Genomic DNA, 19,839 nt, shown 5'->3' on the forward strand with positions numbered 1-19,839 from the left:
GACTCTGGACAGTAGTAAGTATATATCTTTCTTCTCTCCATCCTGAGCTGTTCCAAGGACTTCCTAAACCATGACCTTGTATAGTTCATATACAGGCATGTCACCTGAGGGTTCTTAATTAGCAGGTCTGTGTTTAAGCTAGGATTCTGGATTTCTAAGAAGCTCAAGGTTATGACCATGCTGTTGGCCTCATATCCCAACACAAGGTTCTTGGCCTTATTACCCTGACACTGGGAACTAGACAATGCTTTCTTTGGCCAGTCGTCATACTAACTACAAGACAGTCCCTGCCCTCTACCCAGAAAATGCCCTCATCCCAAGCTGTGATACCTAAAGTGTCTTGAGGTGTCAGTGGCTTTAAAACATCCCTATGTCTCTGAGCACGACAACCTTGACTTCAGAGTCCCAGTGGTCTGGGCTGCTGCCTACAAACCAGGACTCAAGCTAATAAATGAGTACAATCTGTAATCAGGTGTGAGAAGCGCTAGAAAAACTCTCTCTTGCCAGCCTATGAGCCCCGTGGCGCCACTGCTACAGAAGCCAGGACCTGAGTGGGCTGGAAGATCCCTGGGTCCCTTTAAGTTACCTGTTTGTTTTCTAATGAGAGAAAGAAAGTGTGGACTTGAGTAGATGGAAAGGGTCTGGAAGGAGTTGAAGGAGGAGAAACCTTGACCAGAACATACTCTATGAAAAAATCTATTTTCAATAAAAATTAAAACTACGGAAAAAAAAAAAAAAACAGAACATCAACAACAACCAAAAAGTGGAAGTGGGGCTATGGCCCAAGCTCTGTGGAATAGTCCCTGCCAGTCATGTGCACCTCCAGCATGGTGAAATAAATAAAAACATTCAAAGCTTGCCTGCCTCCATTCAAGAAGCATACTACCTCTTCAGTTCAAATATAGGGTGAAAGTGAAGGCAAATCCAGGATGTGAAACTAAAATATTTAACATAGATTGCTTTTCTTTAAAAAATAAAAATAAAAAATGTGCACATGTATGAATATGTATATGCAGACACATGCATCCCTGGTGCCCATGTGGAGGACAGATGTTGTCCTAGCCTTCCAAATTATTTGAGACAGGGTCTCATCACTACTGCACCCAAGGCTACCTGACTCAGGAGCTTCTAGGGATTCTCCTATCTCACTGCTCAGTGTATAGACATGCACTACCTTGTCAACCTTATCTGGTTCTGGAGATCCAAACTCAGGTTGTCAAGCTTGTGCTTTACCTAGTTAGCCATCTCCCCAAGCTCTGAACTTGGATTGCCATCCATAACTTCATCAAAGAGAGCCAAGCTGTCTAAGAAACCCAGCTACCCACAGGTAGCACTCAGACTCACTGATACCCCACACATCAGGCACTGAGAGCCATTTTATTAAGAGACAAAGTGTGATGAGGGCTATCTTTGGCCTCCTGGTCCCCATAGCCCCCATCTTCTTTGCTGAGGATGCTGAGCTGCAAATCTCCACAGGTCCTAGAGAGCCTCAGCCAGCTGTCCCTGGATTCTGGGGTCACAGGACTGGGTGTGGTGCCTGGCCTACCTTGCGGTAGACAGCGCCCACCACGGCAGTCTTGATGCGCATGCCACTGACGAAGCAGATATGAAAGTACTGGTGGAGTGCCAGCGTCTGCAGACAGGCGCTGACAAACAGCAGTGCTGTGTACAAGTAGCCCTGCCAGTCGGGGGCCTCCCTGTCATTCACGAAGTTGATAATCAATCTGTGGGGGTGGGAGGGAGATTCCAGTGTGATACATACAGTAGGGAAAATACTTTCAAGTCACCCTAGTGATTTCCACCTGAGCCATCCACCAGACACTTTACCTTACAGGGTGCTAGGACTGTCAGGTACCAGACTCTTTCTTACAACAGGGACCTCTGCCTTGGGATCACCATATTGATAGTTATGTCTCTCCATCAGCACGTCACTCAAAGGTAGTCAAATAGAGCACACTGAGACCAAGGTGATGGAGAGAAAGATGGCAGAGGCCCCTTTGCTGCCTTCTTAGTTTCCAGTTGCAGATACTCATGAGATCTACCTGCATCCTTATTCTAGACAGCCCCATATCCTCCTAAGTTTGTATCCAGAAGGCTTCTGTGACTTGCAATTAAAGTGGCTGCAACTCAGTAATTAAATAAAGCTGGAGAAGACGAAGGTAAGGAGTAGGTAATAAGCCTGCTCTAGCTTAAGACAGGATGGCTCAGGAGGTTACAGGAAACTAGGTAGTCAGGCAAGAGTTCTTACTCCAAGATCTTGGGTCCAGCAAACATCATCAGGTCATGAAGGGCCTTGTACAGGAAGCTCATGAGGAAGTAGGGCCCAAAAGTCTTGTATAACACCTTGAACAGAGAGGGGTCCCGGTCCTTGTGGGGCGACTTGATAATCAGTGCCTCAACCTCCTCATTCACATCCAACTGGGAACTTCCCTTAGACTTGGTGGGGTCTCTGGAAGAGGCATACACAATCCGTACGGGCTGCCTAGAATGAGAGGAGGGTAAAGCAGTTATCCAGTCTACCAGAGGTAGCCTACAGTCAAGAGATTCAAGAAGAGCAGAACCTAAGACATGTCACCATAAAGAGTCAAGCTTAATGCAGTGAGTATGACCCTGGACTTGGGAGCCATGGGTTCAGATTCTCCCTGGACCATCTGCTGGCTGCAACTGCAGGGATACTAAAGCTAGTTTCCTCTTTTGCAAAGCAAGGCTCATAGTAGCCAGGTATAGTGGAATATGACTGTAACTTCAGTGCTAGGAAGCTGGGAGAAATAAATCACAAATTGGAAGAATCAATGAGCAACATAATGAGGCTCTGAGTCAATAAACTGGAAGTCCTGCCTCCCTTGTGGATGTACAGAATGAGAGGCTGTTGCAGCATACTGACGCCAAGCTCCTCTACAGACTCACAATCCTAAGAGGCTATAACTGAAAGGCATAGCAGCATGGTGGGCCCAAGCTCCTCTACAGACTCACAATCCCTATCAGAAGCTCAGCTGGCTGCTTCATATCACAAAGTGATGGAAGTGATGGACCAGTTCTAAAATCTGAAGTGGGAACTAGAGACCCAGATAGGCTAGAACCGTCCTAAAAGAGAAGATGAGCTGACAGATGTCAAGAAAGAAACAAGGAAGCCACACAGGCATCCGTCTGAGCCCACAGCTAAAGGTCCAGAAGCAGATGACCTCTGTCAAGCACATGATTTATTTCTGGAAATAAATCTTTTTTTTTCCCACAAAAACTGGTGATAGGCCAGGCAACATGACTCATGCCTGCAATCTTTGCACTTGGGGAGTAAGGCAGGAGGAGTGCCAAGAACCTGGGCCACATATAGAGGATGGTCCTCTCTAAAATTAAACAAAACAAAATAGTAATAGGAAACTATATAGCCACATGCAAAAAATAAGCTGGATCATGACACCACATTATGTATAAAAATCGAAGATTTTTTTACTTATGTGTATGTGCATTTGCCTATATGAGTTTATATGCACTATATGAGTGCAAGTATTTGTGAAAGCCAGAAATGGGTGTTGGATCCCCAGAAACCAAAGTTACAGGTGGTTGTGAGCTACCTGATGTGGGTGCTGGGAGTCAAACCTTGGTCCTCGGTACTAGCAGTATGCGTTCTCATCCATGGGGTCACCTCTCCAGCCCCACAGAAATACACACAGAAAGGATCCAACTTGTATGTGCAGAAGCTAAGAACTATAAAAACCTGCTAAGCATAATTTACACATACAGCACTTGGCAGATGGAGGCAGGAGAATCTGGAAGTTCAAGGTCACCCTCAGCTACATAGGAAAAAAAATACCACCCTAGATAGGGTTATATGCCAAAACTTTATCTCAAAGGTGAAACAAAATAAAACAACCACCACCATAAAACAAACCAGTATGGCTACACAAGTTTTCAAGCAGGCTTGTTTCATAAACGTGAGTCACAATGACTCAGCCCAGGGACCATCCTTCTGTGTAGTGTTGTAGTTCTGTCCTGTTCTACATAGGACAGTCCTGAATAAAGACAAATACCCCACCAGACATCCACACCACTAAAATGCTAGCCTGAAGTCACCTAACTACAGACACAAGTTTATACAGATTGTATTCTTACACATTTATATACAATACTCCCTCTTATCCATGGATACTACTGGTTCTGGTTTCTTACAAATACCTGTGATAAAAGTTTAACCTTCAAGTCAAACATCAGTTTTAAAAAAAGGAAATACACTATCCTGTAGTAAAATGACACAATGTGAGTGTGTTCTGTTACTTCTATCCTCACCCTTCTTGTTGATCCACAGAGACAGCAGACTGAAGCAACAACAGGCTCGTGTCGTACTTTAGGCTGCTACCTAAGGCTTACTTGCACAAAAAATCTGGGGTTTTGTTTTTAATTTATTTATTTTATATATATGAGTGCTCTATCTGCATGTAAACCTGCATGCCATGAGAGGGTATCAGATTACATTGCAGATAGTTGCAAGCAACATGTGGTTGTTGGGAATTGAACTCAGAATCTCTGGAAGAGCAGCCAGTGCTCTTAACTCCTGAGCCACCTCTCTAAGATGATTGCTGAACAGTCAACTATCAGGTGAGTAGTATACACAGTTCGTACACAGTAGACAAAAGAATTTTGTCACTTTGGGTGACAGAATATGATGGAACAAAAATAATGTATAATTTAAAACTTAGAAATGCAATTTTAGATTTAATATTTCCAGATCATGTTTGATCACAGGCTACTAAAACTATAGATATGGGAAGAAGAGCATACCTCAGTCTTTTAAACCAATACCTTTTAGAGCAATTAACAGCTACTTGATTTTGTTTTACACTACCTATTTTTAGATGGGCCGTCCTCTACAAATTTGTCCCTGGTAAAGTTATTCTGCTCCCCTTTGCCTAATGCTGTAAGTTCTAAACCAGCAGCAACACCAAAACCTTACAATGGCTGACAAATGAGCTATTACAGTCAACCATGACAGGGAAAGGGGGCAAAAAGGAACAATTTCCAACAACTAGTCTCCAAACTTCCTAAAAAAAATGATTTTCATTTATCAGAACATGGAACACCAAGTGGTCTTTAAATAAGATCAAAAAGCAGAGCTAAGGACTTGCTCATCTGTTCTTTAATTTAAAAAAAAAATTGACTTGCCTAAAAATAATGTTCACCTAAAGAATTAGAAATTGACTCAGGAGACAAGGTAATCCAGGAAGATAAACATCTCCTAAATGACAAGAATGGCCATCAAGCCTAGATGCAGAACTCAATCCCCCTCTATAAGAGCTCTTTGAGCTAGAGTTCCCCAAGATGGAGCTGGCAGGCCAATAAGTCTTCCATCCTCTCAAGATATTGACTCTGGACAAACCTGGAGCCCTATGATTTGTCCAACATCAGTACTGGGAACCAAATTAAGTCCTCTGGAAAAGCATCAGGTACTTTAATCGCTGAGCCATCTCTCCAGACCTGGTTCTCTTTTAATTAGATATACTGGGACATTGCTGGTAAATCCTTCAGTTTTGTTGTTCACACCCCTTTAGGCATCAAACACTGGGAGGACAACTATCTGGCTACTTTTTCAATTAGCATTATAACTTTGTGCTTCCTCCTTCAGCTCTAAGCAATAATTCCAACTTGTACTGACATCATAACAGGCGTTTAGGTTTGATTCTGTCATGGGCTATCACAAACAAGGCAGCTACAAGTCTGTGCAAAGCTTTTTAGAACCTAAGTTCTAGTTTTCTTGGGCATCTGCCTGGGAACTGAATGACAAGTAAGTGACTACTTAATTTAAAAACAAAACAAAAACACTACCAAATTCTCTTTCACAGCCATTGAGCAGCTTGATATGCATGCAAAATGGCCTCACATAAGAGAAGCACAGGCTGAGGAGACCACAAAGTATTATCACAGACTGTCTTAGTCATGTTTTGTATCACTGCTACAACAGGACCAAAAAGCAAGTGGAAGACAAAAGGGTTTATTTGGCTTACATGTCCACATTGCTATTCATCACTGAAGGGAATCAGGACAGAAAATCAAAATAGGGCAAGAACCTGGAGGCAGGAGCTGATGCAGAAGCCATGGAGGCGTGCTGCTTACTGGCTTGCTTCTCATGGCTTGCTCAACCTGCCTTCTTATAAAACCCAGGACCACCAGGCCAGAGATGGCACCACTCACCATGGGCTAGGCCCTCCTTCACTGATCTGGACCTCAAAGAGGCATTTTCTCTACTGTGGTTCCTTCCTCTCTGATGACTCTAACTTGTCTCAAGTTGACACACAAAACCAGTCAGTACACAAGCCAACTGCACACTGGGCCAGAAACAAAGATAGGCTCAGAGCCAGTGAGGTGGCTCAATGTGTAAAGGCACCTGCTATCCACCCTGACAACCTGAGTTCAATCCCTGAACCCACAAGGTAGAGAGTGAAAACCAACTCCCATAAGCTATCCTCTGATTCCCATATGCACATGCTATAGCAATGCAGACTCACACATGTAAACATACATACATACATACATACATACATACATACATCATACATATAAACATATTTTTAAAATGAGACTCTAGTGGTTGTCATTGAACAGAATTCTCACCACACTGATGCCCTGTATAGAATCAGCCTCTGACTTCCTACTGTGCCTTCAATGTAACTCTCTAGCATAGCCTGGGGCCCCTGCGAAGACACGTCCCAGTCTCAGTCATTCTCTCAAACCTCAACAGGTGCCTCAGGACCTCTGTATCAGTTGTCCCTCTAACTAGAAGGCCCTGTCCCAGGGTATGTATGGTTCACTCCCTCCTTTGAATGAGTGTTTTTCAATGTCACCTTCTCACAGGAGCAATCCCTGAATACTCTCCCCTATGTCACTATGCCCTTCACTTCTTCTGATCTGACTATAAAACGATACAATCCAAGGTGCAAGACATTTGCCTGCTTTGTCCCAGTGCCTGAACCCAGCTCCAGAGTTCAGCACCAAAGCAGCAGGTACACTGAAGCCTTGGCCTCAGGTGGCACACCATGGTTCAAGTTCCATGTTTGACATGTTCAACAAAAAGCATTCAACCCCAGCAAGAACATTCAGGGAATATTCAAGACATCAAACAGATGCTCAGAGAGGAAAAAGTTAAAGACTGACTGTGCGAATAGGGCAAGGCCCATGGTGAGGACTGTAACTAGAAGAATCAACTCGAGTTTGGCAGATGGCCTCCTCTCTCATTTTGGAGAGTTAAAGATCTAACTGCAGACAATACAGGAGGGAACTGTTGGGAGCTCCCTATGGTGTTAAACACTTCCACTCCCCCCATATGAGAGAAGAGGAACTGCAGCGTAAGGCGGTGGTGCAGTTTCCCTAGAATCAGAAATCAGCCACGGTGGCTAAGGGTAGGTAACAGGTCAGTCTAGGCTGCGTCTGCCCTGCCTGGAAGAACACGGAAATTTGATACTCACTTCCTTGACTTAGCACATTCCTTCTTCCAGTTATTCACCAGCACAGGCACCACTTCCTCTGACGTGTCCTCCTTATTCAATGACCAGAGGTCACTGCTCTCCAGGGGCTGGCGGTAGCCCTGCACCATCATTCTGGGAGCAAGGCACAAAGGAAGACACAATGAACACTGAAGGAAGAGTCTATGGGCCTCCCTCACATCCTGCTCTTGCTATCCAGCCATGACTGGAAAACTCTGAGACTACAAGGACATGAAGGCATATCAACTGGCTAATTCTACTAGGTCTTTTAGAGAAACAAAACAGACTCATTTGACAAACAGGTGCATGCTGTGTTTAGAAAGAAATATCTGGGTGTTTCTTATTTCTGCTGTGACTTGTAAATTTTATTTTTAATTATTTTATTTTCAAACATGGCCTCATGTAGGCCAGATTGGCCCCAACACTCTATGTAGCCAAGGTTGACCTGCTTCCTATGAAAATATCAGCAAAGTCTAGATGTTTTCTTGGTGGTGATGCATATATTCCTTATGTGTTTCCTATGACATGCATATATGACTTTGCTATAAGGTAGGAGAAAATGACAATGTGTCTGTGTTGAAAAGTTTCATCTTCGGGGGACATAATATCTTCTTCCTTGTCATCATTCCTTAAGCATGGTAGCTATTTACCCTGCATTAGGGGTCATGCAGCATCTAGACATGATTCAGAAGACAAGGCAGATCTGGATAAATGCAAATGCTACTCTGCTTTATACGAAAACTAAGCATCAGTGGTATCTGTAGGGTCCTGGAACCAAGCCTGGTAGGATTCCATATTAAATAGTCAACCACAAGGCAAGCCTGGAGCCTAAGCAAGCCAGCTAAAAGCCTATGCCAGAAGCTAAGGGTGCTCACAGCCAGTGGATTAATCACTCAGGCATTCATAACACTGAAGGCTAGTTATTGACCTTAAGATATAACTTGCAGACAGTACAGGAGGAAATTAAAGGAAGCTGAGCTCCATGGGAGTGTTCGTACACCCCTGCATTCATGTTCCACTACCTACCCCATATGGAGGTCCAGCCTTACCCTGTAATCCACCAGAAAGTGATCCTGGAGAGGAAAGAGGCACTCGATTCTGGGCATGGATTCTAGAAGACAGAAGGCACAGGGGAGGGAGGAGAGGGGAAATCCAAGCTTAACTTTCCAAGTCTGGATGAGCTAGGCATAGCTGACCACTCTTCTTTCAAAGGATCATGGCCCACATCCTCACACCTCTGCATGCCGCATGGACTGCTCTCCTGAGCCTCAGAGCACATCCCTCTATTTTTACCCAACAAATGTCCCGTGAGTACCTGCTGCACGCAAGCATAGTACATGATATCAACCCATCTTCATGGCAACCCCATGACCTTTAGTTAACCTTGGCCCCACATCATTCACCCATTCAACAAGTATTTTATGAGCACCTACTATGTGCTGGGCACTCTATAAAGTACAATGGACAAGCCCTTCCTATATTTCCACCTCAATCGTGTGTGATAGTGTTATTATCACTCTCCTCACTTTACACATCCATTTAGTGAGCACGTTTTTAATAAGCATCTGCTATCTCCTCACAAAGAGATGTCTACTTTTGTGTTGCGTTGCTAGCCATCAAGCCCAGGACCTTGCACATGCTCGGCTCGTGTTCCTCACTGATCTACAACGCCCAACCCAGGCTGTACTATTTTACGGCCCATGAACACTTTGAGAGATGTCCTTTCACTATCTCATCCCTCCAGAAGGTATTTCCTGGCACTTACTGTGTTTCATAAGACACAGCCCATGTGTACCCACCTATGGCAGACCATTACCCTGCTCTACAAGCTGTTCAACACACTACATAACTGACCAGCTCATCTCCAAGGCCACCCTACAAGGCAGGGTTACGTTCACCCCCATTCTGCAATTAAATGAGAACAGAAGTTAAAAACCTGTCTGAGCTCCTATATCTAAAAGTGGTAGGATGTGTGAGAGACAGTCAGGGCTCTAGAGACAGACAATTAACAATGACTATACAAACACTAGAAACAATGCAAAATGTAACTGCAATCAGGGTAGATATGACCATGGAGCTCACATAAGGCAGCACGAGTTGGTTCGTGAGGCTCAGAGAAGCCCTCTCTATGGAAGGCCAATCCAGCATTTGAAGAATGAATGGAAGGCAACTACAGCAACAGGAAAAGCAAGACATTCCTGACAGAAAGCAATATGCTCAGAGCCCAGGTATATGGAAAAGTATGGCAGACCCAGGGACCCAAAAGGGACTTAAGTCTACAGCAGAACACTTGCCTTAACTGTGGAGACCCCTAGGCTCAACATCTGGCAAGAGATCTGGCAGTCTATGATGGAGGCTGTGGAGTCTATACTGGAGGTCAGGTTAAAAATGTTGGGTCTCTGCAGGGCAGTGGTGGCGTACGCCTTTAATCCCAGCACTTGGGAGGCAGAGGCAGGTGGATTTCTGAGTTCGAGGCCAGCCTGGTCTACAGAGTGAGTTCCAGGACAGCCAGGGCTACACAGAGAAACCCTGTCTCAAAAAAACAAAAAAAAAAAAAAAAATGTTGGGTCTCCTATAAGGCAACTCTAGGAGCCACAGAGATTTTGAGCCAGCTATTAAAGAATCTCTTTACCAGAGGCAGAAGGCTCCACAGAAGGTGGAATATTACCAGCACAGAGCTCAAGCATTTAACATGTGCACATTGAGATCTCAATTTCCAAATGGCCTCTGTGAAGGAACAAGAAGAGTTGAGAGAAGGCATTCAGAGAGCAGAAGAGACGACCTACTCTAATCAATGGGTTTCCCATCCAGTCTGTTGATCCTATTCTGTTCCCACAGTTCCAGAAGAAGCTTGTTTGGGGGGCAGAATCAGGGTATCAAAACTTGCTTCTGTTTGAAAACAAGTTACTGAGCAAGAAATAAACAAGATAAGGCTAGAACACTATATTATACCCCAGAGCTACTAGTCCAAAGGTGAGTGGGCATGCTCAAAGCTCTAGAAGCAGTCAGAAGGGACCCTGGCTGCAAAAAGGGTGAGTTAGAAAAGCAGTGTACCAACACACATCACACTATGCGCCACACAGACTTATATGGATGATAAAAAGACACTTAGTGACACAAGCCATTATTCTGGTTCACAGATTAAATGGAAAGAAACAAGAATTTCCTGTCCCTTTTCTAAACAAACTCCAAGCCAGGGCAGTCAAAGAGAGAAACTGCACCTAATAGGTAAAGCAATAAGCCTATCTAACGACAGGACGGTTCGTTTTGCAACTACAATGGCTTGCTACAATGTTTGATGACATGAAAAGAATTATTATGAATGATATTGGGCCAAATAATGGCTCTATATTTTTTAAACTCTTAGCTCTCAAATATTATTGCTGAGTAAAAATTTAAAGAGTACTCTACTGTCTTTGCAACTTTTTGCAAAAATGTCTCAAAATAAAGTCACAAGCCAGCTATGGCTTTCCACTGCAAAACTAAGAAAACTGCTGTGAAGTAGGCCAGCCTGGGCTATACACCACTCTTTGTTTTTAATTAAGTCATTAAAAAAAGAAACAAAAAAACAAGGGTTGAGGGATGCTTGCCTGGCAAGCAGGAAGCTCTGGGTCCTGTTAATAAAATTGGGTGCAGTGGTACATGCTTATAACCCCAGCACTCTGGGAGCAAGAGGCAGGGAGTCAGAGATTCAAGGCCATCCTCAGCAGTTACAAAGTGAGCACCAGAGCAGTAGACACAGGAGACCATCTCAACACAAAGACAGGAAGAACATCCATCTGCCTAGCAATGCATGGGAAAGTGTTTGCCCAGATGTCTTAGAGGTAAAATCTACAGTAACTCACTACACCAAAACTGAGTTCACATAAATATAAAGCTGCCACCATTCAGACTAGACAGCCCTTGAGAAATAGCAAGCCTGCTCTCATCAGATTCGCCCGGGAGACATGTGCTCAGAGCAAGTGTTCAGTCCCCACTCTAGTGCAGCCTCATCAGGAGTGGGAGGTGGAGGCTAACAAGCGGAGGCAGATGCTGTCAGTGAGGGTTCAGATCACAGTCCTGAAGGGTTCTAGGTAAGTAACTCTAGTGTCATATCTCAGCACCTCAGTACTCATATCCAGAAGTAAGAGTCCTCAAAGGACCCTCCAATGCCAGAAGATGCACATGAGGCCCACGGGGCTGTGTATAAGAGGGATTTCCCCAGCTAAGGCAACACCATCACTCCTGAAGTAGAGATCTCTGCCTTGTTGGCCCATATCCCATCAAAGCAAAAGACTAGGATGTTTGCTGGCTGGGGAGGGAAGCGCACAGTGGGAAATGACTCCTTTATTTCTTGGATAAATATCTAAGGAGGGACTTGTTTCTATGCCAGGATGAAGGTCAATGCTGAAGATAGGGCTGGAAGGGCAAGGTCCCTGACCCTGTGAGGCTGCCTCCCCAGGGAAATCAGATTAAAAAAACAAGATGAAAGCAGTATGCTTGGTCCAACACTCTGAGGTGAAGACACGGATTAGAGGATCAGAGTCATCTTTGAGTACATAATGAGTTAGAGGCCAGACTTGGTCTCAACAAAAGAAAAAGCAAGGGCTTCAGAATTGGAGCACTTCTTGTTCTTAACAGAGGAGCCAGGTTCTGTTTCTAGCACCCACATGGTGGCTCACAACCATCCCGAACTTCAGTTCCAAAGGATCTGACCTCTTCTAACCTCCAGGCACCAGATATACACATAGGGCATATATACACGCAAGCAAAACACTCATACACATAAAACAATCTAAAACAGCTACAAAAGATAAAGTGAGGGAGAAGGAAAAGAAGGGGAAGAGAGTAATAAGGAACAGAGGCAAGACATCAGCAGGAAAAACACTCTTCCCTAAACATAAAAAGAGGCCTAATGCACTCCCCTGAACTCCAAATACCCCCCACAGCATGTGACATAGAGCAGGGGTTTATATGAAGCAGTGGATGGTCTGGGTCCCCATGCTTAGGAAGGAAGGTCTGAGCTTTAAAGGGCTTTATTTAAGACCTGTGGGATGTCAGGTAACTTCCTTGGAGGTGACTAAATGAGATAAAACAAGAAATTTACTTAGAACAGGGCCCAGAGCAGACTAAAACCAGAGCAGACTAAAACATGAACCATGCTACCCCAAGCACTGGGCCAGGTGCTTTATAAATCAGAGATGGTCAACTAGGGTCTGCAATCTGGCTGCTTATAAATAAAGTTTGTTTGGAACACAGCCTATGGCTGCTGCAGGGCTAAGGAAAAAAATACCCAGAGTGGAAAGAAACCACACAGTAGTTCACACCAAGCCCTTAGTATTATGAATAGATAGATAGGTAGATTAGGTAGGTAGGTAGGTAGGTAGGTAGGTAGGTAGGTAAGTAGGTAGATTAAGTAGGTAGGTAGGTAGGTAGGTAGGTAGGTAGGTTAGGTAGGTTAGGTAGGTAGGTAGGTAGGTAAAGTAGGTAGGTATGTAGGTAGGTAGGTAGGTAGGTAGGTAGGTAGATAGGCAGGTAGGCAAGCAGGCAGAAAGATGGATGATAGATGATGGATGGATGGATGGATGGATGGATGGATGGATGGATGGACAGACGGATGGAAAGACAGACAAGACAGACATAGTTCCTCAAACCTCATGCCTTAAGACATGGTGAGTAGAAAGGTATACATTTAGGCCGCCAAGAACTGTCTTTCATTGAAGTTTCCAGAAAAAAAAAAACCACACCTGTATTAAAGATGCTACTTGCCTATCTGATTAGCATTTCATGACTGTGGAAAGCTAGAATGGTGCAGATCTAGATGCAAATCGTCTTGAGCTGTCTGTAGTCCCCTTAGTAGCCAGTCACTGCCTATTTCTGTGTCCACATAGCAACACTCTGGTTATCACATGAAACCTTTTAGGGTATGTCAACAAAGCAGCAGTTTCTATTAACACCAAAGCTAAAAATTCCATCACATGGGGGTGCCCCACAGATGACTCTCTTTTGTTCTGAAACTTTTACCAGGTTAGACCATGGTACTCGAAGCAACCATGTTCCTGGGCCAGGGTCACTCATATTTGGCTACAGAATAAAACTCCTGCTAAGGTAAGAGGTTTTTTTCTTTTTCCCAACAATACCCAGTCTTCCTTCAGCCTTGACTTCAATATAGAGGGAAGATGGCTCTTGAGGCTGTCATAAGCACAGGTCTAGCTCAGTAAGACTCTTAAATCTATGGAGACAAAGCCAAGACAAAGCTACTCAAGCTGAGTCCCTAGCACTAGGAGAGACCCACCAGCACACACAACAAGGTCGTGTTATTAGCAAGACATTTCCACTTCTCTCTGCAACCTCCTGGAGCTTCGTCTACTTCCAGGCCTCCTCCCTCCTCTTGATCCAATCAGGGACACTCAGATTATCTGAGGTTATAGCCCCAGGGCGTCCTTGGGAGCACACAGAAGAAAATCTATCAACTTGGAAGCTGGTTTCTGGAAGCCTCTAACATGGGAGGGCTTCTGTGACAGCAAAGCTAACTGGAGTTATAATCTAACTCAGTTTTCTGCCCAGCATGCTCAGACTAAAGGACTGAGGTAAGAGGCAGATGTGCAGAAGCCAGGCAGTTTAGAGTGACGGTCTCCAATGTGGTCCCAGCAGCAGCAGCAAATTTTATAGAGATAAAAAGTTCTAGCCATGCCCTGCCCTATGCTATCAAGATTGGGAGTAGGGGCAATAATCTATACGCTCTAACAAGCTCTAAGTATAGATTTCTCTCCTGTACTCCACTCTGAAACTCTGTTTTTACCTATAAACCAGGAGGCTTAAAATGCATTCTGCTGGGTTTGTTGTACAGGCTAAATGGACTGTGTACTGCTATGCCTATGACTGTTAAAACAATGCCAAAGTCCAATAATGAGACTTTTTCAGGTGTCTTATTAACACTAGCAATTTGCAGGCCTGCCAGGCAACAGCTGCTCAAGACACGTCCTTCTGGGACAGAGCACATACCTGGACCTGTTTCCCAAGCCCTTTCCCCATAAACTTTCCATTTCCTAATCCTGGTACCAAACCCCTTAGTGTACATAGATGCTATGTCCTCGCTCTGGCTGTTGGGCCATCCGTGACATCTTTCTGAGTGCCACCAACCTCCCTAAGTCCCATGTAGTCTCCTTTTAGCCCAAGGTGTCCCCCAAACACATCCAAATTGAAGGTAACACTATAGATGTTCTCATAAACGACCACTACAATAAAATTAAACTTCCCCGATACAGGGCTGGAGCTGGGACTGTTTGGTGGAACCTAGCCTGGCGTATACCAAGCATTTCATAAACCAAGCATAGTGGTACATGCCTGTAATGTCAGAAAGTGGAGAATGGAGGATCAGAAATACATGGTCATTTCTATTACAAAAGGAATTTGAGGTCGCCCTTGCTATGTAAGGACTTGTCTCAAAGGAAAAACATTTCATTCATATATATATATATATATATATATTTCTGTTCTTGAGCACGTGTATGCTGTACTCAGTTCCTAGTATTCTCCTCTCTCCCAGCTGTGTCACTTAATTCCTGGGACAGAGCCTTCTGACAGAGTCAAACAGAAGTGTCCCAGTATCACACATCTGGAACTTTTCACATATTACTTCTCCTAGGAACCCCTCCCATAAAACACACAAAGTAAACATATGCAAAAAACTTCCTCACCTAGCAGCAGCCGTTCTCTTATTCCTGTGACCATTAGCTCTGACTGTCCATTCTGTAACACACACACACACACACACACACACACCCTTCCATCTCACCTCAAGGACAGAGGTCAAGGTTGATTCATCTTTACCCCATGGAGACAGATAGACAGACAGACAGACAGACAGCTCAATTCCTGAAGGCCCAAAGCAGAAAGAAGGCAAGCAAGAAAGATGGAGTTTGGAATACTCTAAGCAAAGTCCAGTATTTGACTTCTGGGGTGGAGTCGGAGGCTAGCCATAAAGAAAAACTTTGTGGGATCCTGGTGACATACTGTATCTTGACAGGACTTGAAGGTATTCACTCACTGAAACACATAAGCCCAGTGTGGTAGCACACACCTGAAATCCCAGTGCTTAGGAAGCAGATACAAGAGGATCTCAGGTTCAAGGGCAGCCTGGGACCCTATCTCAGAAACAAAACTTACCAAGTGAGGCATGATAGAGCACACCTGTGACTCCAGCCCTGGGGAAACTGAGGCAGGAGGATGATGACTCCAGGGCTATCTAGACTACATAGCTAGCTGGCTACACAGCAAGATGACTAAGTAGGTAAAGTTACTGCCAAGTCTGACAACCTGACTTAGATCCCCAGGAACTCACGCAGTGGAAAGAAAGGACTCTTGGAGGAGGTCCTCTGACCTCTAAGAACATGCTGTGGCACAGGTGCCCACTCACACTAAAAATAAGTTAAAATGTTTAAAAAAAGAAGAAAGAAAAAGGAGAGGAAGACCCAGTCAGAAAAGTGCTTGCTTCCAGGCATGAGGACGCGTGGCAGGCTGTGTCTTCCAAAGACACCCAGGATGACAACTGACATCCTGTATACAGTTCTTGCAGCTAAAGGCAGGAAGACAGATCAGATAGATATTCATGATTGAGTCTAAAGAAGGTTAACTTCAGAACCAGAAAAATCACCCCTTTACTGCCCTGGAGTACCCAAGGAGTATACAAGTCTCCACCAACTCCCAGAACCAATCATTTCCAACAGCCAAAGTACAGTCCGTCCCTTCAGAGACTGCCCCCTTCTCTTTTATAATAAAAAGGCCCTGGACCTGGAAAATGCTACTCCAGAAACACATGCTCACCTAAGCCAGTGCCTGCCTGCAGAATGTACTTACCACTTCTCTTTCAGTTCTAATATAGATACACTTTTCACTGCTACCATCCTGTCTTCTGTTCTTTGTTCTGTGTGCCAGTTGTAGGCACTGACTCTCGGGGATGAAAAGTGTTCCCTGCCTACTGCTTTAATCATAACTATAATGCACACTGCTGTTTCTAGCACCAGCTGTATCATACACCAGAGGCCTTGCAAATGTCTGTTGAAGACACAAGGAGACACAGTTGAACTTAGAGCCCCAGGGTCAACCCAACTCCAAGAAGTTCATCTTCCACATAAATTAGGTATAAATTAGAATGTGATAACACAACTTCTCTGAGCCTCAATATTTTTAGTCCTCAAAAATATGTTCCTTGGTGCTGGGGATGTGGCTGGACGGTGAGACACTGGCATCCCCAGCATAGCAAAAAGCAAGCGAACAAAAAAAGCACTGAGTCGGGCTGGAGAGATGGCTCAGCAGTTAAGAGCACTGACTGCTCTTCCAGAGGTCCTGAGTTCAAATCCCAGCAACCACATGGTGGCTCACAACCATCCATAATGAGATTGGATACCCTCTTCTGGTGTGTCTGAAGACAGCTACAGTATATTCATAAATAAAATAAATAAATAAATCTTAAAAAAAAAAAAGAATGGAAAAAAAAAAAAGCACTCAGTCAACTCTGAGATCTTTGAACTGGTGCCACTTAAGCTTCTCTGCACACACACAAGCACGTGGGCACACACACACACACTACCCAGGGATGCTATCCAAGTTGTGTTAGGTTTGACCCTGGAAGGGGTCCATGATTCCGTGTGTCTTAACACAATCCTAGCTGAAATCATCCAGCCACAATACTTGTATTATGAATGAAATCAAAAGCTCCTGATGGCGTTGAACCATTTAAAGCAGTTAAGATGATGGATCTTAGGTTGAATAGATTTTGTCATAACAAATGAACAAAATGTTTTTAAAGAGAACCCAGTTTTGGCATTACACCAGGACTTCAACATAACTCCGAGCACTCTGGTACCCTCCACTCCTTTCCTGGTTTTAGGGGAAGTGGACAGAACAGAAGCCATATCCAGTGTCCCAGGAGGCCCCAAGGAGGCCTGAGGACCCTCAGAGGACCTCCTCCTACACTGATATAGCAGTCCACGAATGCCAACCCTGCCTAAGGCATCAAGATCCTAGGGCAATCTCTGCCTTTGGGCCTGATGAACCAATCCAGCCATTATTAAACCTGCCCTTACATGGAGTACAGCCAAGAGAAGTGATGGGGTTCTACAGAAGGACCAGTCCTGGGTTTGAATTCCTGCTCTGCCACTTAAAATGGGCAAGGTACTTAAGTCCCTAAGACTCCATTTCTCTGTTTAAAAAATGGAAAAATTAAAAAGAAGTATGCATATAAACTGCCTAGCACAGCAGGGAGCTGGCTGTCCTGGCCCCTCAGTGACTGAGCTGTGTGTTCACATGAAGAAAGAAGCCCTGCAAAAAATAAAGGAAGTACAAATACAAAGTATCAAATCAGCAAAGCTAAAGAAATATTCCAGACAAGGAGCCAGTAAACTTCATCTACAGAGAGCCAAAAAGCAAGGCTAGGCTTTTGGGGTAAGGGGAATACAGTCTTGCTAGCAACTCCTTAATTCTCCTTTTAAATTCCCAGCAGCTGTGTGGGATATTTTCACAAATAAGTTAAGAATATGTTCCAATAAAAATTTGTGGACAAAACAAGTAAATGCAGGAATCTGCCTGGGACTGCTGTCTGCTAGAGTAAAGTAAAGGTACCCCTCTGGACTGATGGGAACCCCACAAGGAGGCCAGGCTGCCTGGAAGGACACAAATCATAGGGCTGAAACTTGATATGTACTGGAAGGAGGGGAAGGGTAAATAAGGAAAAAAGATGGAGAAAGAAAAATGGACCATCAGGAAGCAGCAGTTCACAGAATGTCCTTGGAACTGACAGAGGTGGCAGAGGGCCTAGTGGGTACCATAGCAGAGATTCAAGATCTAAGACAATGTAGCTCCAAATCCCCAGCCCTAGTTCTTACCAATACAGCCCTCGAAGACCATGGCCTTAACCTACCAGGACTTCCCATCTTTCTAGAAAGCCTGGGCAGTTGGAATTCACCTGATATTTGGTGGCTCTAAATTTTCACCTGTGGGTTCTGTTCACATTTTCTAAAATCACCATGCTAAGTAAAAGTCACCAGCTGGCTTGTAAGGCACAGACAGGGACACAGTGAAGCAGATTCCCTACCTCCAGGGACATTGGTATATCTAAGAAAGGTTTCTACCTGACGATTGAGAAGAACGATTTTGCTATGGGCTTCCAGAAAAATGGAATGTGAGTCTGCAATGCTGAAGTTGGGCTCAGAACAACACCCGGTCGATGCTGGGTTTAGAATCTGAGCCCAGTCAGAGTTAGCTGCGACTGCCTATTTCTCTCCCACCTGGGCATACACATCTAGGTCATACTTACCAGGTCATGAACAGTTTCAGAGAACAGGGGTGAGCAGTCTGAGAAGCAGGACAGCACGAGCTGAATGAGCACAAGGGTGAAGTACAGATAGAATGTGGAATCTCGAAACACGTCAACTTGAGCATCCTGAGCAGGGGAGAAGGCAGGGGACACAGATCAACATAATCTTCCCTGAAAGCAGGGTACAGATGACTACCAAATCCTCACAATCACAAGGAATGGTGTTCAGTGGTGGGGGCCCATAATGGCATGAGATGTCTCTCCAGATGCTGCCCCAAAACCTCAGACCTCCTAGCCTTCAGAACCATAAGCTCAATAAACCTCTGTTTCCTCTAAATCATCCTGACTATGGATTTGACTATAGCAACAGTAAAAAGGATTAAGATAAGCCCAAAGAGCAAGTTGCAGACAGTCACCTCCTCTGCCACAGGCATCCCCAGACTTTCCTCCCCTGAAAACAAGACAGAAGAAAGGTAGTTCCATCTCCTGTGCCTAAACAGCACGGAGTGGAAGAGGAGAGTCGGCTCCTTCTGGCTCTGGGACCTTATCCATTTGCTTAACCTTTCTGTGCCCTGGCTTCTCCACCGCTGAACACACCAGTGGTCCCCAACCAAGGGCTGTTTAGCATGCCAAACAACTATTCCAGTGTCTCAGAATGTTTGACATTAGCCCCTAGCACACAGGGTGGCCCCAGATATCCACAAAGCACAAGACAATGTCCCACAGTGAAGAAGCCTCTCTCCACTTGTCAGTTAATGCTGAAGTAGAGATAACTCAGAGTCACTGTGCATGGTCCTCAGATTATTCATGAGAAACGTGTAGTCCCTAGAGAAGCACTTAGGAAAACACAAACTCAACTATGCCAGCCACTGTCCCTGTTACAGAGGCTGTGCTTTCATAGGTGCTCCACATCTATCCCCCTCCTACATGCTCCCTCCTTCCCCCTCCTCCATGCTCCCTCCTTCCATCCCTCCTCCATGCTCCCTCCTTCCCCCTCCTCCATGCTCCCTCCTTCCATCCCTCCTCCATGCTCCCTCCTTCCATCCCTCCTCCATGCTCCCTCCTTCCCCC

The 19,839-nt window shown here is 44.7% G+C and overlaps 1 protein-coding gene across 2 annotated transcripts in view; it reads right to left on the minus strand.

The window, feature by feature from the left end:
- Positions 1 to 19,839, minus strand: part of Abcc1 (ATP binding cassette subfamily C member 1) — a 108,331-nt gene that overhangs the window by 52,733 nt on the left and 35,759 nt on the right. For both annotated transcript variants that reach the window (XM_028778382.1, XM_028778383.1), the window contains exons 5-9: positions 18,769 to 18,894; positions 8,522 to 8,583; positions 7,455 to 7,586; positions 2,249 to 2,482; positions 1,547 to 1,724 (exon numbers count right to left, since the gene is read on the minus strand). In XM_028778382.1, the coding sequence (XP_028634215.1) occupies positions 1,547 to 1,724; positions 2,249 to 2,482; positions 7,455 to 7,586; positions 8,522 to 8,583; positions 18,769 to 18,894 (732 nt within the window). The remainder of the gene's footprint in view (positions 1 to 1,546; positions 1,725 to 2,248; positions 2,483 to 7,454; positions 7,587 to 8,521; positions 8,584 to 18,768; positions 18,895 to 19,839) is intronic.

This window comes from Grammomys surdaster, unplaced genomic scaffold (assembly GCF_004785775.1).
Source record: "Grammomys surdaster isolate TR1022 unplaced genomic scaffold, NIH_TR_1.0 334, whole genome shotgun sequence".
NCBI lineage: Eukaryota > Metazoa > Chordata > Mammalia > Rodentia > Muridae > Grammomys > Grammomys surdaster.